Source organism: Pseudorasbora parva, chromosome 7 (genome assembly GCF_024679245.1).
Source record: "Pseudorasbora parva isolate DD20220531a chromosome 7, ASM2467924v1, whole genome shotgun sequence".
Taxonomy (NCBI): Eukaryota; Metazoa; Chordata; class Actinopteri; order Cypriniformes; family Gobionidae; genus Pseudorasbora; species Pseudorasbora parva.
The window spans coordinates 32,194,871-32,217,999 of NC_090178.1; the positions used below are offsets into that span (position 1 = coordinate 32,194,871).

At 38.3% G+C, this 23,129-nt stretch overlaps 1 protein-coding gene across 1 annotated transcript; it reads left to right on the top strand.

The window, feature by feature from the left end:
* Positions 1-21,860, top strand: hibadhb (3-hydroxyisobutyrate dehydrogenase b). Its single transcript, XM_067449749.1, has 8 exons — positions 1-111; positions 902-1,062; positions 1,203-1,312; positions 6,107-6,228; positions 19,799-19,932; positions 20,022-20,098; positions 20,236-20,392; positions 21,132-21,860. Exons 1-8 carry the CDS (start codon positions 42-44, stop codon positions 21,288-21,290), a joined length of 990 nt encoding a protein of 329 aa, XP_067305850.1. The 5' UTR covers positions 1-41; the 3' UTR covers positions 21,291-21,860.
* Positions 21,861-23,129: the final 1,269 nt, after the last annotated feature.

A 23,129-nucleotide genomic window follows, 5' to 3' on the forward strand; every position in this document is an offset into this window, starting at 1 on the left:
CAATCGCGTCACTGTAAGTCGAAGGTCAAGAGCGAAGCAGCATGGCCGCTCTGTTAAGGAGCTCGCGGTGTCTAGTAGGAAAATGTCATAACCATGTCAACGCCGTGCAGGGTAATGTGTATGCACAGTTATCTGAAAATTGTTGTTTTTTTCTGCTACTGTGAATTTCCAAGTGTATACTCCGTGCAGCAAGCATCTTATATAACGTTAATGCAGTGCACTTGGGACGCTCGGTAATAGCTGTTAGGCTAAAGTCACCGGCGTGTGTAACGTTAAGTCACTGAAACACAAGACAATTAATCCTTAATGTCACCAGAATCAGGTTGAACCATTGAATAACAATTTAACTAAATTATGGACAGTTGCTGCATTTACTAACAAGTCTTTTCAGATATATGTGGGAGTGAGATGTAATATATCATAAATGTAAAGGGACAAAGCATTATTGAGATTTAAGTAGTAAACAAGCATTTTAGGTTGAGCTCCTATGATCTGTTTTTACTAATTTTTGTTTTATTGTTTGATATATTAAACAGGTACTGTTTAATATAAAATCTTTAATTTTGACAGCTGCCTCTAGGTCAGGGGTGTCAAACTCCTGGAGGGCCACAGCCCTGCAGAGTTTAGCTCTGTTAACTCTGTTCCAACACACATACCTCTAGTTTCCAAATAAGTTTAAAGGGCTTGTATAGCTGGATCAAGTGTGTTTAATTAGGGTTGAAGCTAAACTCTGCAGGTCTGTGGCCTTCCGGGAACTGAGTTAGACACCCCTTCTCTAGGTCAACATGAATATACTGCACATCTGATTTTGTTATTATTTTAATCTGCTACAGTCAAATGTTAAATGCCAAATATACTCATTTGAAATTCTAAATTTGACACAATTCATGTCTCCTTTTAGTCTCCATCAGGTCCATGGCCTCTAAAACCCAGGTGGGCTTCATTGGCCTGGGGAACATGGGAAACCCAATGGCAAAGAACCTCATAAAACATGGATATCCAGTGATAGCCTCAGATGTATTTCCAGAGTCCTGCAAAGAGCTACAGGAGCTTGGAGCTCAGGTCAGGATAACGGACATAAAACTTAACTTGCCCACATCTGACTTGCATTAAACACCATGATGTACATGCTTTGTATGATTGATTACATCTTAGTGTTTCCCTTGAATAAGGCTCTCCGACTGTTCATGCTCTGTTCTCAGATCCTGGATAACCCTGCGGATGTGGCGGACAAGGCAGATCGTATCATCACAATGCTTCCCTCCAGCCCAAATGTTATAGAAGTGTATACAGGCACAAATGGTATTCTGAAGTAAGAACATCTTTCCTGTACAGGCTAAATAATCAACATTTGAACATCAGTGTAATTAACTTAATTCCTGAGTAAAAAAAGTACTGTATGTACTGAAATGTATTCAGCCATACTTAAAGGAATATTTCACCCAAATATAAAAATTATCCTATAATTTACTTGCTCTCAAGCAATCATAAGTGTATATGATTTTCTTCTTTCAGCCAAACACAATCTGATTTTTTATATATATATATATATATATATATATATATATATATATATATATATAATATACTTTGTTTTAAAAAGTGGGTGGGACATAAGTTGCGTATCATATGCACGCGAAAAACTGCGTACTATATGCACGCCAAAGCTCATTTTGCCGTATAAAGGGCGCTCATACGTCAAAATGAGCTTTGGCGTGCATATGATATGCACTATATGGCGTATTAAGGGGGGTTGCATTGCTGATACAATGTTATATCAGATGTAAAATTATGTACAGTAACAATTGCAGAAAAATTAGTATTAAGATGTCCAGAAATCAATTAAATACTTCATTTATTGATATAGATCTCGTTTAATTATTGCATCTACACATAATATAGCGTTGTGCCAAGAATTTGCACGTCAATAAAGGCATATAGATTTGCACACTTTGCTTATAATCCCTGGTCTAGTCTGTTAAACTTGTTAGAAGTTCTCGTTTCTAATCTGCCCTCGTAGCCTATTTTTTTCTCTCATCAAAACCGAATATCATCAGTACATCAAGAGCAGGGACAGTTTTTGCGCATTTTGTTTCGCAAACTGACCGGAACAAATAGAAAGTCTCTGCAACGGCGTTAAGCGTTAGATTAAAGCGCTCTTCCGTGTGAAGACTGCATGAGCCACGAGAGAAATCTGCAGCACTGATAACAGATCGCCTCTTATTTAACAAACGAACAACATGATGCTCTTCTAGTTAACCAGAGATGTTTTCTTTGTATTAGTTAGGTTCATCCGTGAAGCAAGATATTAAAAAAAAAAAGTGGTGGGGACATGTCCCACCCGTAAATTACGCCTATATATATATATATATATATATATATATATATATATATATATATATATATATATATATATATATATATATATTAGGGGTGTAACGGTTCACAAAATTCACGGTTCGGTTCGGTACGGTTCGGTATGTTTTAGATACAGCAAAAAGAAAAAATTGGCAGATAAATTACCTTTTTTAATTATTTTTTTATTAAAACTAACAAAGTATGAATTTTTTTTTTAAACATTGAACAATGATGGAGTTATACTTTACCCATCTTCTATGTAGTTACAGAAATAGACATTAGCTCTTTACAAATAGCTCTCTCCACACTTTTTTCACACACTACTGCTTTTGTCATCCCTTAATACGGCCAAATCCTCACTTGTCTGACTCTCAAGGGGGCGTGTCTGAAGAACGTGGCTGTTCAGCTCCCATTCATCGGTAATGTAATGTGCCGTTACAGTCAGGTAGCTTTGTGTAGCCCTTGACATCCAGCAGTCTGTTGTCAGAGCAACCGCTGTTGCTTTGGCCAATTGGTCCTCTGTTTGTGCTTTTGTTTTTTGGGACAAAGCAAGAATTACTGGCTGAAATGGGCTCGTGAAGGAACATTGTAACGGGGCTCAATTACTTTAAGCATGTTCTTAAAACTCCGTCTGCAGTGCGTTTTGCGCTGCGTATGCGTATTCGTATTCAAATATGCTGCGTTTGCAGTCCACAACCGTTAACATGGGTTCGAAAAAAATATGCACCGCATAGACTACGCACTGAGGACGGAGTTTGTGTGAAAATGGGCGTAAGGTCTCATATCCGCGGCTATGGGCCACTCGCCGCGGTGATGTCTTTTGCCATTTGAATAAGTTGAAAATGTCTGTCTTAATGCTGCGGGGATAGTTTGTGGCTGTTTCTCCTTTTTATCGTCTTGTTGTCGGCGTAAATGAGTTGACATGACATGAATTATTCCCGCTGCTGTACCATGTATAGCAAATGCGACATACCGTTGTTTTTTTATCCATCACTCTTGTCAACACCATCATAGCTTACAAAGAATCCAAAGTTCACCCAAACACCAGACCTGTTGGTTATTGGAGGATCTTCTATTTTTGGTTTGTTAAACGCAATAGCCATTTTGCCATGAGCATTCAGCGCGTAGCCTACTGAGTAAGCGAGCACCTGACTGAGCAGCCTAAAACATAATTGGTGTTTTTTTTTTTTTTTTTCCCACTTCGGCGGTGTCAGGGGCATTGCCTGTTATGTCGTTTTGGTTATTGTTGAACGCATATTATTATATTTCACACACTTTTTTATTTTTCCAAGTCTAATTAATTAGTCCGAGAACCGTTCGGTACATAATGCGTACCGCGTACCGAACCGAAAGCCTCGTACCGAACGGTTCAATACGAATACGCGTATCGTTACACCCCTAATATATATATATATATATATATATATATATATATATATATATATATATATATATATATATATATATATATATATATATATATATATATATATATATATATAATATTATATTATATAATATTAGCAACAGTGACTTGTGTGAGTGACGCCACAGCCGAAATACACCAAACAAACGTGTTAATGTCAAGCCCTGATTATTATTCCTTAAATGCCACCCTAGTCGTGTTCGTTCGTCTTTGGCTCAAGCTTCACATTATTATTTCCCAGACGTAGGTTTGGTATTGAGGTCAAAGTCCACTTGCCTTGCGTTCGCAAATCTTCGCAGATTTGAAGTGTTTCCCCTATTATAGAGACTTTCTTCTGGCATGTTCTGCTGCAGACCTGACCAGAGCATCTTCGAATAATTTTCCCTCAGGACTTTTATAAAAGCCAAAATATGGCCACACCACAGATTTTAGAAGGCTGGAAAATCTCCCGGTGCTGTCACTGCCTTCTGTCATTTCTTCTCATTCAGAAAACAGCGTTGCGTCTCATGCTGCGCGCGTCTGCACCAGACTGGATAGGATTTACCGCGAGTTTTCAAAATCGTGATAATCACTGACGGTTTTAATGATAATTCAATTTTAAACGATATTACTAACCGTCAGTACATTTTACCGTGGTTTATTGTAAAACCGGTAATTGTTTCATCCCTAGTGCGGCTAGATTTCTAGGTTAGCTCTGAGAGTCACATCACCAGGATTTCATTTGGTAACTATTGTCATATTATAGGCGTGTAGTAGGGCTGGGCAATATGGCCTAAAAGTATTATCTAATACTTTTTGTACAATTTGTTTTACAATTTTTTTTTCAGATTTTACCCCCTACTTATAAAGTAAATTTTGCTTTTATTTAATCAAAAGTAAGACAAATGTTACCCCCATTTCTAGGATAAGTAATAAATAAATGGGTACCATGTCTTTGGCTCTGTGCAAAGGGACTGCTTTGGTGATTGTTCTCCACCGTGCCCCTTTCCTGTCATATGTGGTGCCTTGTGCAAAGGATTGGGCTACAGTCATCTGTTTTTTTAGCTAAGATTTGTTGGTCTGTGCGGTTTTGATCGTCTCTGAGAGACTGGCATTTTTCATACTCGGCTGGCTGTCTCTGTTTCAGGTGTTGTAATAGGTTTGTGGTGCTGCTGCCATTGGCTGCCTTTAGGCAAATGTTGCAGAGGGGGGTCTCTTGCTCCACGTCTGTCGCAGCAAACCCATACAAGTTCCAAACAACAGATGATTTTATTCCTGTCTTGGGAACAAACTTCCCACTTTCACCGGAAGCAGTGTTGTCGGTTTCTGTTGCCGTTTCGTGTGCTATGTTGTTGTTGTTGTTGTCACTTGCCATACTGCTAAGTGAAACTAACGCTACAGAATCTCCAGGAAGCCAAAAATGCGCAATTGCACAAACTCGATTTACTTATTTTTTTAAATCGCTCGCACAATTTTTTTTTGAATGAATTAATTCAATCGTTTTTTCTCCCAGGCCTAACGTGTAGATACTCAAAGGTCTTCATAACAAAAATACATTTCTTTCATTAAATTTTAAAAGATTAGTTATTTTATGCATTCATTTGATTACCTAGCCTAGAAATCTAGACGCACCATAGTGGCAGCAAATCTAATCTGCTGCAAGTGTCGTCTAGCAACTCTCAATACACTTCTGAGCTGTAAAAACCAAACTCTGGTCGGGCCAATCACATCGTGTATAGAGTCGGCGGGCGGGGCCATAATGACAGCGGAGTTGCGCTTGCGTGCTTCTAGTAAACACAGAAACTGGCGACCGGCGGTCTTTCGAATCAGCTTTTACCGCGACTCTGAAAGACTTGGAGTTAAGCTTTTCTCTGAGAAAAAAAAAGAACGGCACTGAAGTCATTCTTAAGAAGGGACGATGTGTTTTGAGTTTTGCCGACCGGATACGGCGAAGGTTGAATCTGTCAACGAGCTCAGTTTCACCTTCATTGCTCTGGTTGGTTGTAAAGCTATCCTATTGTGAGCAGAGGGAGTTTGAAAGACAACCGTTAATCCCGCCCCTCGGATTGAGCCCTGTCAATGGTGAGTTTCCAGACCAAACATCTTGATGTGGGTCTGGCTTGTCAGGCTATTGATTACCATTATTTTAAATGGATTTGTATTAAATCATAAATCCAGAAAATTATTTGAATTAAATAGACCAACACATTTTTTTAGAGAAATTTCATAGGGCCCTATAAAATCCAGATTAAATGGCATTTAACTGATTTGATTGTGGTGAGATGTTTTAAAAAATAAAAAAAATTTATTGAAAGATATGTTACAAAAATCTTTACTCAACAGGAAAGTGAAGAAGGGATCCCTACTCATTGATTCCAGCACTATTGATCCAGCAGTCTCCAAGGAAATCGCAGTTGCTGCAGAGAAACTGGGAGCCGTTTTCATGGATGCCCCTGTGTCTGGAGGTGAGATGACCAAAACTCCCATTTCCTTTTTCCGACTCGATACAATGGGCAGACGTAGATGCAGTAACTCCCATAGTATGCTGTAACCGTGACCGCGCACAACATATTCAAGTGTAGACAATATTGTTAATGCATGTTTTAAAGGTGTCATAAATCACAACCATATTCACAGTTATGAAACTAGTCACTGCCTGGGAAGAGGTACCAATCTTTGGCCCCAGTTCAAGCATTGTGGTTTATGCAATTAGAGGTTTGTGTTAATGGTGGAATTCAAGTTTCACATTAACATCCAAGCCTGATCATAACCATTCTCTGGCTTTTTTGTCCTTGCTGTGTTGAATGGTACAATAGTGTAGTTTGCTAAATATGTTTAAAGGTCCCATGGCATGGATTGTTTTATTATTTTATAATGTTTCCTGATGTGTACTTATATTGTTAGTATGGTTTTTACATCAAAAAAGTCATAATTAAAAAAAAAAAAATGCATTTTTTCTATACTGATATTAGCCCTCTGGTTTGAATTAGAGGTCTTCACGAGGCACCCGAGACCCGTGGACCCGGGATCCGACCCGGGACCCGTACGGGTTCGGGTCTATTTTTTAAATGGTCAGCCGGGTCCGGGTCGGGTCCTAATCTATTACTTCGGTTCCCGGGTCTGTTAATGTTGTAGCCTATGTAATACGTCAATCGGAGAACACCTGGCCGTGAGAGTCAGCGCGGCTTGTGTGTTTTGTGTAACTTACAAATTGCTAAATTAGGATAAGAAACGTGTGAGCCGGGAAATGAGGTTTAGAAATACACAACAACAACAAAAACACAAGCGCTCTCTCTCTCGCGCGCGCTCTCTCAGCCTTTTAGAAAGCGGGCAGATTTAATGCATGCGCGCGGTAATAATGTACTCAAGAATATATTTCAAATCAGCAACAAGACCTCAGGTGAACTGTCACATAAATGTTTTCTGTGATGCTCAAATTGTGTAAAAAAAGGCTCATATTTCAGGTTGCTCCAGCTGACGCGCGAGTGCAGTCTCAAGCGCATGTCATGTTTCTATGGCAACCCGAGCTTCCGCAGACCGCAGTGACTGTAATGACTTTAAAAATAATATGAATGAACCGTCTTGTTTAATCTTAAAGTTCTGCTAGTCAGACTCAGAGAGATTATGGCAAATAAATAATGGTAACGCAAGCGGCCATGGCACTAAACGAGCAATAGTTATTAGTTCAAAAGGGCAAACAGTCAAAGTTATTATGCGAATTAACTCATAAATCCGTCACTGTGAAATAAAATTGACTTTTACAGCTGAAATGAGTGAATTAAGCATGCTTGGAACAATTAATGAGGAATATTGTAATACATCACAATCAAGGTACAAGGGAGACAACGGCTATATCGTTAGGTAGGCTGACTGAGACAAAGTTATTTTTCGCAGCTTGTTCATTAACTTGTTAACAGCAGTAACGTTATATTGTGTAATATGAGACAATCGGGTCCAGTCGCGTCTGTGTCTTCCCGGCGGGTTCGGTTCCAGCTATCAAATAATAGACGGGTCCATGTCGGTTCCGGGTAATATATTTTTGGCATTTTTCGGATCTGCACGGGTCCGGGGTCCAGTTTTTAAAATAATAGACGGGTCCGGGTCGGGTCTGTGTTGAACATTGCGGGTCTCTTCGGGTTCGGGTGCGAATTTTTGGACCTGTGAAGACCTCTAGTTTGAATGCTCTGCTTCAAGGGGCGTGTCTGCTGTGAGACTGCAGTGAAAACACCCACTGTTGTGATTGGCTGACATCTGCATTTGAAATGAGATTATGTGCGGAGGGGTGTGGTTTAGTCAGGCGTGAGCAGCTGCAGTGCTGCCTACCTGCCAGGCAGAGACAGGGAGTGATGGGAAGTTCGGTTCTTTTCCACAAACCGGTTCTTTCGGACAGTTCGTTTCAATGATCCGGTTAAAAAAAACGGATCACCGGTTCTTTTACGTCTTTACGTAATGACATCATTTTTATTATCCCAGCGGAAGAAAATAAACTCAAACCCATCCATATAAATTATTTGTAATTAACTTAGTATAGTAATAATTATTATCGACATCAGCATCATTTTTTTATTTATGTTTTGCAACAGCACTCAATACAGCCACTGTTGTGCAAACACTGATGTTTTACACGGATTAAATAAACTTACATTGACATAACATACTTACACAAATCCTCAGTTCACCCGTGCTCATGTATTATCAGCATCAGCTGTTCCAGTCCGAGATGAACAGTTTAGTTACGACGCTATAACACATGCTCAGTATCTCAGCTCACCGCTTCTCAGAATCGAACATGTCCGAAAGATCGAACGTGTCCGATAGAAACGGTTCTCGATTCTGTACTGGTGATCCGAAAGATTGACCCGCAACCTGGTCGATCTGACTCGAGAACCGCTGTATCAGTGTGTGTGTGCTGAGCTGCGAACTGTTGCAAGCTGAATATGTAGTCTGATATCAAACCTACTGTTTTGATTACATTTTAAAATGTGGATCAACTTAGAAATTAAATAAGAAAAAAGCTGTTGATAAAACAAATAAATGTTTAATTTGACCATTTTACAATCCATTGTTTCCAAACTTTAAAATAATAGTGTTAAGATAGCTTTGTAATGATGTTTCCAAACGTGATTAGTTTTATACACTAAACCTGCATTTCGATCCTCTGAACAAATAACACGCATGCGCGGCTCATCGGTTCTCAGTATCGAATGTGTCCGACAGAAACGGTTTTCAATTCTGTACTGCTGATCCGTAGCCAGACCCACATCAAGATGTTTGGTCTGGAAACTCACCATTGACAGGGCTCAATCCGAGGGGCGGATAAACGGTTGTCTTTCAAACTCCCTCTGCACGCGATAGGATAGCGCTACACCAACCAGAGCAACGAAGGTGAAACAGAGCTTGTTGATAGATTAAACAATCACCGTATCCGGTCGGCAAAACTTTGAACACATCTTCCCTTTTTATAAAATGACTTCAGTGCCGTTCTTTTCTCAGAGAAAAGCTCAACTCCAAGTCTTCCAGAGTCGCGGTCAAAGCTGATTCGAAAGACCGCCGTTCGCCAGTTTCTGTGTTTACTAGAAGCAAGCAAACGCAACTCGGCCGTCGTCATTATGGCCCCGCCCACTGACTCTATACACGATGTGATTGGCCCGGCAAGAGTTAGGCGATTACAGCTCAGAAGGTTATTGAGAGTTGCTAGACGACACTCGTGGGCAGATTAGATTTGCTGCCGCTAGGGTGCGTCTAGATTTCTAGGCTAGCTGATCCGAGAACCGCTACGTTTGGTTACACGCGCATGCACAGTATCAGCTGCTCGTAAGTTCATCAGATCTCTCAGCAAAACATGACTCACTTCAGCTAACGATCTACTTCAAGATATTAGCTTATTTCTAGTTGGAGAGACTGTCACTCATGTCAGAAAGTTAGTAACTAAAGTAACTTTTGGGATCAGCCCTGATTTGAGACGCGAACCGTTTAGAACGATTCAGTTCGATGGTGAACTGGTTCGACCGGTTAACTATAAAGATCCGGTTAAAAAGAACGGTTTGTTCGCGAAACGGGACATCACTACTGAGGAAGTGTTATTGTACCGAGTTGTTGAAATAACAGATTTGTTTCATGCTACTAACAGAAACGACGCAAAGTTGATTGTTTTAGTCATTGGCTTGATTCACTAATGCATCAAGACATCCAGACAGACAGTATTAAACGATTTAGAATAGGGATGCTCAGCATGGGTATCGGCTCCGATCCGCCATTTTTTGCCGAATCAGGTATCGGACAGACAGGACCGATCCAAAGTCGATACTGTGCGCTTAATAATCTGTTATTGTTAAGCCCCAGTGCCCCACAAAAGGCACAGAAACATTATAAAGCATCATCACTGATTCGTGCACTATATTATAAGTGTTCTGAAGCCATTCCATAGTTTAATGTGAGGTACAGATCACAACCGCTGCGGCTGTCAGTCGCGTTCGGTTACAACAGTCAACACGATGAAACTCTCCAAGATTATTAATTGTTTCTGTTATTATGCTTGATCTGTAGATAACGCTCTATGGTTTGGTTTCTCATCTGCTGGCGTTTATTGCTGTAAATCGTGTTACTTTCTACCTGGTGTCTGTTAGATCACAACACTGGACTAGTTATTGTATTGTTCTTCAAACACAGTAACTGAAATGTTAAACTGTTAAAATAAACGGCTTATAAGAATACTGCATAGATACACGTCGATATTTATAATATCTTGTTTTGAACTTCTTTTTTTTCCCTTTTTTTATTGAACAGAAATCATGTACAAACAGCATGGCAGTAACACAAATGTTGTAATAGAAAATACAGATCAGGTTCTTAAAAGAAGAAAATATTTAATTAATTAAAATAAAATAAATGGGGCTAGGGTTTTTTTTGTAGATCATATTCTTCTATAATGTAATAAAGATAGATTGCGCTTTCTTTTTTCATAGTTTTTAGGGCTTTTGTATACAAGTTGAACTCATTATGAAATGAGTAAAACCTTGGTTTCACCTTTAAGAACTTGCGTTTGTGTATATAAACTTTTCCCAGCATGATGATGATGTTGACTAGGAAGTTGTCTTTGTTATTGTCAATTACAATTCCAAAAATTCTTTTGAACTTCTCAATGCGCGCTGTGAGCGTCTATGGCTGTGAGCATGTGATTCCGTGTTGCTTCAAGCGTATCATCCTGCTCACGGGATGCGCTTTGTGCCGCTCTGTATTATAATACTTTTGCGCTATGAAAGCCTTAATAGCCTTTCTTGTTCTGCCCTATCTATAATATTGCTGTCTCATTAAAAAAAATGCACTATATATTTAAAATAAATGTAATTTCTTAGTATATAGGCCCTATTTCTATAAATATATTTACTTGTTTTTCATGAATGTATTTTGTGTAACATTTTACCAGATTTACAGCTACACTTATTCACTTGTGGTTTCCTTTATTTTTTCCCCCACTAAATGTTTAAATTTTTAAGCAAAACTGCATTGGTATCGGATTGGTTTAGTATCGGTCTCGACAGATACTCTTTTTAATATCGGATTGGCTCTGAAAAAATGGTATCGGTGCAACTTGCATGATTTACTACACATCACTGATCCTAGATCAGGCATTAATGAACACTGTTACTCACTGTTTGTGGCGGTGCTGTTGAATCCGTATGGTAAAGCCTGTGCTGCTGACATCGCAACTGATAAACTGAATCCATTCTCTACTAATTCTCTGGGCGGGCAAAGCAGAGGAAGGGGCGGAAACCTTTCCTGGTATGACGTCATAAAAGGAGAATTCTAGATCAGCTTGTCTGGGCTCTCATTTTCTCAAAGGCAGAGAAAGACAACCTGAACTCCGTTTACACCGATCAAAATTTCTAGCCTCTTGGGGACAATATTCAGGCTAGGGGAACTCATATTAATGTTAAAGGGGTCATATAATGGTACATGCACTTTTACAAGTTGATTATACAGCAATGTGTGTTGGTAGTGACTGTATACAACCATCCTATAATGATAAAAATCCATCAAGTGTTTTTTTTAAATCTCCTTATGTTTTCACCTGTCTGAAATCAAGCCGTTCGATGTGTGACGTCACACGATCAGACACCGCTCCCACGACTGTTGATTGACAGCAGCATTTCAGCTCAGACCCGCCCTGAGCGAGCTCAAGCTGTCGTCCGCCATTGTGGATACGCTGGAGCAGAATGGCGTCTAAGCGATTGTGGTGTTCTGCTCTTGGGTGTAATAATGAACACAGCAGTCATTTTGATGTTGATATATCTGATATATCGAATTGATACGGTTGAACTTGCACAGATGTGTCCTGAGAGACTTGCGTTGTCAAACTTTCTCCTGTTGTCTAAGTAACGCTTCACACTCAAAGCCCCCACAGAACCAAGCCTGCAGTGCCCCTCTCAGAAACTGAAGCTTTCGCGCCTCAATCGCCCCCCAGTGACCGGTCCCGGTATAGTTGCCCAGCTGTGTTTTCTAATGGATGCGAGGCAAACAAAACAATAAAATTAGACTTCAAATATTTTCCCCCCAAAGTTAGTTTATGTCACTGAAGGCAGTTATCATTACGATGATTTCATTTTAAGTGTTCGTTTTTAAAATAAGTTTAGTTTTAGTTAGTTATTTGATGCTATAAAGACGGGGCTGTGATGTCATGATTGACAGCTGAGATTGTGCCTCACTGAGGCACTAACTGACTTTTTTCAGGATTTTTGGGAGCAGATTGAAGCTTTAGCTTTAATTTCTACATTTCCATAACTGTTTATTTCACACCAACATAATTAATTGTTCTTCATCTGTGAGAGTGTGGGCAGGCTTTTGATATTGCGACTGTACTTCCTGCTCTGTGCTGCGCAACTCCGGTCCCGAAATCACTACTGTGCAGACTCTGTCCCAAGATGTCAGCACTGTGCAGGCCGTCCGAAAGCTTCAACTCTGGCAAGTGGAAACGGATGATGCCGAGTCGTCTATGTTTTTTTACGGTCTATGCACAGAACAGAGGGGACGTGCATAAAAGGCACGTGCACAGAAACGGCTTGCTGAAAACAGAGCTGTTTTTCACCAGGTTAAATGAGTGATTTCTTATGCTGCGTTCACACCGCACGCGAATGACGCGAATAAATCGCTCTATTCGCGCGAAGTTGGACGTGTGAACATTTTGAATCCATTCGCGCGTGGAATTCGCTTAATTTGCGTGTGACATTCACTACACAACAGACGCGAATTCGCGTCATGGGAGGGGGTTCTGCCAGGCAGCGGCAGTCGGCAGAAGGACTCTCCGAGTTAAGGCTGCTCTCACCGGGGTTGATGAGCGCTGAGCTCCCATGATCGCCTGGGTCTCACACCTCCGAAAACACCAGATCAAATTTTCCAATCGGAGCTTTCTTAATAAATAAATCACATATTTGAGCTATAAACAGCTACATTCTCACCTGAAAAACTATTAAAACTACATTTTGTGACACAATACAGTAGTATTTTTAAATTACTCTGGCCTCGGGGTTTCCCCTATGGGTTTCCCATCCGGCACTTCAACACGTGACAGCAGTAAGCAGGCTCCTCATTGGTTAACGCGGCGCGAATATCCGCCAAAGTTCAAATTTTTCAACTTGAGCGATTCAAAACGCTCAATTCGCGTGATCCTTGCCGCCTCATTCGCGCCGCCTCATTTGTGCGAATCGCGCTATTCGCGCCGCCGAATGCCTATTCGCGTCTCTGCATTGACTTAACATGTAAATCACTCGCGCGAATCGCGTCATTCGCGTCATTCGCGTCATTCGCGTCATTCGCGTCATTCGCGTGCGGTGTGAACGCAGCATTAGAATACTAAATAGAATTTTTATTTAAAGTATATTACAAAGTTTTAATTTAGACACTAAATAATCATATGAACTTGTACAAAAATGTCATTATATGACCCCTTTAAAAAACCTCATAAAATTTAAATTTCATGCCATGGGACCTTTAAATCCAAATAGTCAAAGATACTTTTACTTTTAAACATCTGAATTTATGCTAACAGGGACATTGAAATGTAAATCTAGGTTCTACATTTTAGACCGCCAGTTCCACCTGAGTTTTATTCTTTCTGTCCTGTGTTTCAGTGTGTGGTGGGTGATTTGCAGGTTTGCTGATAGGAAAGAGTTTTATCACCTGCCTCATCTTGCCCATTTTCTTAATCCAGCCATTGGTGTGGACTCCTTGAATTATAGACTAAATCAAAAGCCAGCATCTGGGAATTGATCCCATGACCTTAACTTATGGTAGAGAGGGAGACAAGTGCTGAAAATCAGTGACACTAATGCTGTAATCTCTCTTGTAACTCTTCTTTTAAAAACCTATATATAGGATAAGATTGCTGTAGATATAGCTCAAGTCTGAATTTTGAACAAACGTTTAAGATAAAATGTCTGTTGTCTATGCTTGTATTTCTGACCTGACATGGGAAGGATGGACTCCAGTTGTGTCCCAAATGACACGTTATACACTATGCACTGTATACTCTATCTAGGGTATGAGTTTATCATAACTTTGATAAAGTTATTTTATCCTCAAGCATTGCTGTCTGATAGCTCTTCCCCTTGTTTTTGCTTGGATGAAGTGTGTTGCGTTTCATAAAGAGGTCTTGACTAAAATTTAGGTTTGCAGACATTGGAGGAAGTGAAATGAAATGGATGCAGAATGATTTAAGCCATATAGTTTTATATCTGACTCCGAAGGCTGAACACAGAGATGATGTCTCCAACTCCCCATATTTTTCCAAAGGGTCCTAGTGGAAAGGTTGGCTCAAGTAAATTCCCTGTTTCTCTAATCATGCAGTAGGCTATTGAAGAATTGGGTTGTTAATAAAAATAAACGACTATGACCTTAAAAGTATGTGACCATGACCTGAGATGGGCTCATTTCTTAAAGGTACTACAGCAAAATGGAACTGTGCAAGGCTCAGAGTGAGCCAAATGATTTTGAAAAGCAAGATGATTTTATTTTATTTTTACATAATATAATATAATAACATTGTGACCACTAACTTAAATAATACTGGTTATCTCTTCATAATGGCACCTGTTAGTGGGTGGATATATTAGTCAGCAAGTGAACATTTTTATCCTCAAAGTTGATGTGTTAGAAGCAGTAAAAATGGGTAATACATTTCCCACATTACCTTGTTATAATAGTGCTTTATAGTTAATGTATACTTTTGTATATTTTATAACAAATTGAGTTATATTATTATAACTATTAAAGGGGTACTTCAGCGCTGGGAAGATTTATCTGTATTTAAACTGGGTCATTAAAGGTCCCATTCTTCGTGTGTTTTCGAAGCTTTGATTATGTTTACAGTGTGCAATATAACATGAGTTCATGTGGGCGGAGGGTTAGTCAACAAACGGTTCTAGTGACGTCATTACATCCCTGCACTTCCTGCGTTGGCTGTAGGCTTTGAAAGGGAACTTCTGTTACATAAAATATCTCGCTATGCAATGAACTTTGAGCTTTATAATTTTACAGGTATTATTTATAGTCTAACAGCAACATTACACAGTAACTAAAGTTTGAAAGATGGAATCGCAAAGAACGGGACCTTTAATGTAGTAGAAATGTGAAATTATTTTTTGATTTGGTGCCTTCTAGACTGAGAAAAGACAAATGTATTTTTGTCTCATGGGGATGAAAGACAACAATTCCCAGAATGCTTCGCTGCCTTACGAGGCCACTCCCAAAGCCACCTACTAGATTACTGGATCACTTTTACTTTCCCACTGCGACCGTTCATTTTCATATAATCAGTTAATTTAGAGAACAGACACCACAATTAAAAACTAAACTTGTCTAAGGCAGTGTCACAAACACTGCAGGAGTCAAATGACATGCATTCAAAGGGAGCTGAGGTAAACACGACTGCACTAGAAACTCGGCATAGATTCACAGCACGTGTTCAGTCTGGCGTGTTTTCAGTTCAGGCCTTTCGAAGCTTAAATTTCATAGGAATTAATTTGAGAAGTTGAAAGCTTACTTTGCTCCGCCGGCCGCCATTTACATGAATGCCTGCAGCTGCGAGCTGAGCTGTTCGTGTGATCTCCCATCCCCCATACTCGGGATGGAAATGTGGAAATTGTTCCCTCTGCTGGCTGTAGTCTTCAGCCTCTGGCTAAAAATTCCTCCGATGACACAAATTGACGATATTTATGTCATCTGAGGATTTTTTTCAGAAATGCAATGCATAAATCTCTTGTCTCAGGGGGATATGAGGAAGGGGAGCACAATCATTTGATTATACTCCAGGGTTTCTACTGATACGAAGCCATATGCTAATCGCTGAAGTAACCCTTTAATTGTATAACACACATCTAAATACCTCTTAAGAAAACTAACCCTGGAATATAACCTGCTCTGGAGCAGGTTATGTACAGAAAGTGAGTTGCTATGACTACTTGCATAACTTGAAAGTTGCCTCCAGTTTTGGAACCGAAAGTTGAGCTTATCCGCTTACTTACACTAAAACATACCCAGGTATGTCACATAACCTGCTTTCTGGAATACCTTCCTGAATGGCAACGTTGCTATCTGTTTAAAATAAACTAATTTAAGCTTTGCTAATTTAAACATTCAAGCACAAGAAGACACAAAGGAGACTTCTGGTGCGGGTGCGCTGTAAGATTGTGTGCACTCATCCGAAGCACACATTAAAAGCCGTGAACTTAAAATAGCAATCAGAATTGACTGTAAAGCATACTGTTCACATGCTTTTCTCTGTGTTCAATTCTGCGTGCCTCTTATAAACTTGACTGAGGTGTGAAAACTGCATGTCACGTAACAAGAAATGTTTAACTCAGTCAACAGCTAGTTTGTGCTTTATGGCGATCCTCCTTTTTAATCAGGAAGTTGTTCCCTCTGGTCTTTGGGCACATAAAAACAATGTGCTTCTAGTTTGCTTTCCTTAAATTGTTGCCTCTCCCAATTCATATGCGTCAGTGGGGTTTGGCTAACATACCGCTGGACCCGCTCTTGGTTTGTGAAAGTCATAAGAAATCCACAGACCTGCTCATTCTCTTTACTTAGACCCTCCAGACATTATTCTCAGCTCCGTGTTAGCGCCTGTGAAGGAGGCTTAATGAAACGTGAGCCACAACAAACTGTCCCTGACGTCATGCGCGTCTGTGTTCACAGCAGATGGCGAAGTGCTTGTGTATTTATAGAACTTTCCTCTCTAAGAGTAATTATGGCACTTCGATGGTGCTACTTTTAAGACCATCCTATCAAACGTAAGCTTTGATCATTCTCAGATTGGCGTTTTAGCTGACTAGTTGAATCTCCACTATCATTTAAATTTGTTGCAATGCTCTTCTGTGAAATTTGAATTTCAATGTCAGTTTGATAAGAGAGTTAATGACAAAAATGACAATTCTAGAATCATTTGCTTACCCTAAAGTCTTTCTAAACTCGTACCAGGCTTGTGCATAATTCAAAACTGAATTGATAATGGTTCCCAAATTCCAATTCCCTTCTTGAATTTGAACTGAATTTGAATTGATGTCAGAAACAGGATGTAGAATTACAATTCGAATTGGAATTAAAGGCAGTAGAATTTAAATTCAAGAAAAATTCAAAGAAATTCATATACATGTCCATCTTGCCATAGCAGCTTCCTCTGCATCTGTTGAGAGAATCTTTAGTTTTGCAGGAAAGATCTTCACACCAGAACGGTGCAGACTCGATGATAAAACAGTTGAGGAGCGTTGGAGAATTAGATACATCAGTGTTGCTCAGTGAGTTTTGCACTGGAATTAATGATAACTGCATTTAATACAACTTTGTGTTATTTGATTACTTTGAAATTAAAATAACATAGGGAAAAAAAAAACTAATTAAACAACATTGAGGGGTAATTTATTTCAATTGATCATTATCTGTATTTCAGAACAAAATGTATATAGGGTTGAGGAGTGACACTGTAAAAAATTAATCTCGGGACGGGTCTTGTAATTTTCACAGGTGATAATTAAAAATAGTGTGTATATTTTTATATATTATTATTATTATATTATTTATAAGAAAATTGTGGTTCAGTGTTGTATAGAAACAAAACCAAGAGATACACTTTCCTAATTTTTTTAAGGAAATGTAAGCATTTTTTAAGCTTGAACTAAGGAACCGATTAAGCTGATAAAATTAAAGAAAATAAGTGTACTTGTTTATTTTAAGAGAATTAGCTCAATTGTGCAGTTTTATTTAGAGACACCATTGTTGTTTTGAGTGAAGGTAAAAATATGTTAATGTATAATGTTCATTTATATTTGACATTTGAAAGTATTTCTGTTATGTTGAAGTTTTGACCGATACCATTGTGCAGAAGAGTAGAGTTTATAGTTAGGTTGTGATGTGAATAACTGCAAGTATTATTATTATTATTATTATGAATGCTGCTTTGTTCAATAAGAAATAACTTTGCTAATGTGAGTGCAATAACAAGTTTGTTTCTACTTGTGCCAGCATCAAACAGATTCATTGAATAACATAACTGAAAGTCAAATATAAACAGGTCTTTTTTTTTCAAAGTCACTTTAAATTAAATTCCACTAATATTTAATTCATCATCATAATTACTTAATTATGTGTAATATTGTTACCATATTGTTTTTAAAAGTACATACTGTCATATTTTTACAGTGTATATGTGTAATTAAATTATTAAATTACAAAATTAATTTAATTGTTGTATTACTGCACTGTAAAAAATTATTTAGAAAAAAAGTTACCTGGTTGCCTTAAAATTGAGTTAATTGAAATTAAAATTGAGTTAATTCATTTAACTTAAATAATTTTGAGATTCAACAACCTTTATTAAAATATTATTAAAAGATTTTGTAAGGATATTGGTGAATTGTGTTTTATTTCTGATGACGCAGTGAAACATGCCAAATAGTGCTATTTTCATGATTTATCCAATTTTTTATGTGGTTCCGATACAAAAATATTTTGAGTTTCTATTTATTAAACAAATTTCCTTCATTGTATCAACTCAATTTTTTTATTTCAATAAACTCAAAATTTTAAGGCAACCAGGTTACTTACTTTTTTAAGTTAAACCAACAACAAAAAAAAAATTTTTTACAGTGTGAGGTAAAGTGTAATTTAATTAGTTACTAATCATATTAAAAGGAAATTGATTTGCATTGATTAAAAAAAAACATTTATAATGGGTTACTGAAAAACATTAAGCGATTACATTTCCAAAGTAACCTTCCTTCACTGAATTTGTGAGCTTCAACTCATTCTTTCTGTTGTATGACTGTGGAAATCTTTGAATTGCCATTAATTTAATTTACTTCCTGTCATTCCAATTCAACTTCCTGTGGGACGGAGTCAATTCAATGCAAATTCCAATTCATGAATTGAATGGAGGCCAATTCTGATTTTTTTTTTTTTTTTTTTTCAGAACACAAGCTGTTTTGAAGAATGTTTCAGCTGTTTTTGATCTTATAATAAAATCTTATATTAGATTCCATTGACTTTCAAGCTCCAACATTTTTTTTAATCCATACAGTCTTCTAAAATTATTTAGAATTAATTTGTCTAAACAAATCCAAATGTAACCCTTTATTAGCTCAAAAAAAAAATTGAGTTCTCATTGCTTCGGTTTGCATGTAGGGACCCTTATTATGCTACCATGTTAGCGTGAGGCTATTTTGAGCCTTGTTAGTGGTATTTACTAGCCATTTAATTTTACTTACTCTGTGCTCCATAATCAAGCGTTATAAGCTAATATGTTTTTAAATTCAAGAAAAATTCAAAGAAATTCATATACATGTCTTTACATTCGATTTTCATGAAAATGCATCCCAGAGAATGATCTACTCGGTAACCATCTTAATTACACCTAGGTTCATTTTTCACCGGAGTTGTCCTTTAAATGCCCTAATTGAACTAAAGCTTAATCTAAGCCCTGTGTGTGAAACCAGGCCTAGTTGTAATATGTATGTTACATTTGTAATATGTCTACATTTTTCTCAGGTGTTGGTGCTGCCAGCTCAGGTAAGCTCACCTTTATGGTGGGTGGGCCAGAGGTGGAGTTCAATCCAGCCAAGGAGCTTCTGACTTGTATGGGCGCTAATGTGGTGTACTGCGGCCAAGTTGGCACTGGACAGGTACGAACAGGATGTGATTAAGAATATAGTGCCATTCTCGGAAAGGTGCTGATTTATCCCCGATCGTAATCTCTCTTCCTTTTTTGTAGGCAGCAAAAATCTGCAACAATATGCTGCTGGCCATTGGGATGATTGGAACAGCAGAGACCATGAACTTGGGAGTCAGGTGCGGTTTAATTGAATTATCTGATTTAGTAAATGACTTCAATAAAATGGCTATATTGATGCTTTTACTTTTGTTACGGATTGTATTCCTCTATTTCTACCCTGTTTTTTATTGGAGAATATTTTGTGCACTCACAGATTAGGGCTTGACCCGAAGCTTCTCGCAAAGATCTTGAACATGAGCTCTGGCCGCTGTTGGTCAAGTGACACGTACAACCCTGTCCCGGGAGTGATGGAGGGAGTGCCCTCCGCTAACAACTACCAGGGTGGCTTTGGAACTACACTAATGGCCAAGGTTTGCTTTGTCATATAAAGATATATTTATTACCCTTTTGTGATATTTGAAGAGGTTGTTCTATTTGAATGCTGTGTATTGTTTTCACTGTCAAAACTAGGGAGATTTGCACCTTTTAAATTATGCCTAATAGCATCACGTCTGTATTCGTACACATTCATGCTATTGTATCATGTTTCCCAATGTTGTTGAGCATTGTGTAGTCTCGCATAGCCAGACCTTCAGACTGACAGCAGAAGGTCTGGACTCCATAGCAGCTTTCATTGGCCACGGACCACCCAGAGGCTGTCTGACTGACATGTAAAGCAACCAATCACAGTTAGTTTTTTTTTTCCAGCGTCATGTTTAGGGGCAAGAAAATGTAAAATTGATGTCCCTACAATAACAGACCGGCATGTCAAACTCTTAGACGTATGGTAAAGTGTCTAAGCTGCAAACCCAACTGCTTTTCTTCTTCCATGAAGGGGGTTTGGCATCACAACGCATTTGTTTCCAGATGGACCGTTAAGGAACGCAACATCTAAATGTTTTCAATTTTGTATGCCTATTTATCAGACGTCTAAGCATTGTTTTTTTTTTTTTAAATGGCATGGTCTACTTTTTTTTAAATTGTGTTGACCTCCTTTTGCTCACAAGCATGAAATGCGTCTTATGGTGAATTCAATTGAGCCAACTTACTTACTAGTTAATTGTGTGGTTGTTACATCCTTCATTGACTTTTTCTGACATTTATTCTCAGGATCTGGGACTTGCTCAGAATACAGCAACCAACACAAAGACCCCAGTGCCGTTGGGCTCTCTGGCCCATCAGATCTACCGCATGATGTGTGCACGCGGCTACGCTAGCAAAGACTTCTCATCTGTCTTCCAATTCCTTCGAGAAGAGGAGGGCCAGTAGATGGCATCACTCTCTGCCCCTGCCACAGCCTTACCCAGCACTACCTGCCTTGCACATGATCTGATTTGCAAAACTTTGACCCAACTAGGTGATCTCATTGACATGCATGTGCTGGGAGCCATAAATGAATGAATGAATGACTGACTGACTGAATGAATACATGTGTAGGTTGAATGGTAGAGGCAAAGATTTTTTTTGAGGCTGTAAGTTCCTGTTGGAATCATGTTACCCATGTACAATTAGTTTTCCAACAATCAATTGATGAGATGCTGTGAATTGAAGACTTTTTCTTGCCTTTGGCTGTTCTGTAGGTTAAAGAAATATTAAAAATGTATCATTTCATTATCAAACACTCACAAGACAACGATCAGCCATTACACTCCTTAATACTTTCTGACAGTTAACAGGTTTGCATATGTCTAATTTTAGTTTGTATGTTCTTAATGTGTCTTTTTGTGTGTCATATTTGGGGGTTGGCTACTCTGGGTAAGTGTTAGGGGTGTTGGATTTGCGTTTTGTTCATGTAAATTTAAACACCTGGAAATTAAAGCAGGAAATATGTTGATTTAATGTCAAGACTGGTGTGTTGATTCTTGAATACACATTCACATAGCACCAATTTTTAATTTGTACATATAATCTAAGAGTTGTATTATCCTGGAAACTGAAGTGGCATTGTCAGGGTACTAAGCCAGGTTTATAATTGTACAGGTAATCTTAATGAATTTAGCTAACCAGTTGAAAGTGATGCAACTCTGCACATTTTATCTGGTCTCCTCCCTTTCCTCAAGGTCATGCACAGTGGAATGTATTTTGATGCTTATTTATGAAGCCTCACCTTGAATTCAGTGGCACGTAACATGCACATTGCACAATAAAAATGAGTCATCAACAGTAGGGATCTTTTGTACATCAAGGAAATTGTACTATTTTAGTCTTGTGTTGGAATTCATTCAGGTCTTTGGCGACACGGATATACTGTATATCTAACAAGGATGGCTCTCAACCTGACACAATAGTATAAAACTTGATATTAGAGTAACAATTGCAGAAGAATAAAATAAATATTCTATTACCTTTTGGAGCTTGGAAGGCTAAACTTTGAGATGATGTTTTATAACATGTCCCAGTACATTCAGCAATCTCAAACATATTTTCAATATTATTATATTTAATTATATTTTGATCGCTGACAGCTTCTTCACCAGATCAACCATTAAGTGACAGTAATATTTGATTGCGTTCGGTAGGCTAAGCTACTTAGGCTACTCTGCAGTAAATCACTGAGCCATTTAAAGTTTACACTTTAGTCATCAATGATTCCATTTTTGTTGTGCAGAAAATATACTTGCACTTCTACACACCGCGGGTCGTTACCATATAGGCCTATATATTTTTACAAAAACATGAATGGGAAAACGGGCATAGGCTACTTTTATTTATTTTTTTAAATGTTTTTTTCTTATATTGTTTAGTAATTAATTGATTAAGTAATACTAAGAAGTTTTGACTTTTAAATAAATGAATGAGAAGGACGTGAGTAGCCTGACTGGATCAAGACCCGAGGTATGCAGGGTTATAGCCTACTTATTTTATTTTATTTATTTTTATTTTTTTATCATGTTGTTCCAAACCTGCTCTTTTCTTCTTGTGGAACACAAAAGAAGATTTTAAATAAAGTTTTGTAGCTGCTTTTGTCCGTAGTCCTACAATAAGAGCCCACTGAGTTTCACTGAGTGGACAGAAAAACATTCTCTTTTGTGTTTCAAAGAAGAAATGCATACCAGTATGCGAATTTCGAGGTTGGGAATAGAGCAAAAAAATATTTGAAAAATCATA

What these genes read in the sequence shown, in the direction of transcription:
- hibadhb (XM_067449749.1), top strand. Translation starts at nt 42, where the DNA reads ATGGCCGCTCTGTTAAGGAGCTCGCGGTGTCTAGTAGGAAAATGTCAT. An exon ending in CCATGTCAACGCCGTGCAGG is followed by an intron (nt 112 to 901) that starts GTAATGTGTATG and finishes GTCTCCTTTTAG; the next exon opens with TCTCCATCAGGTCCATGGCC. An exon ending in GGATGCCCCTGTGTCTGGAG is followed by an intron (nt 6,229 to 19,798) that starts GTGAGATGACCA and finishes CATTTTTCTCAG; the next exon opens with GTGTTGGTGCTGCCAGCTCA.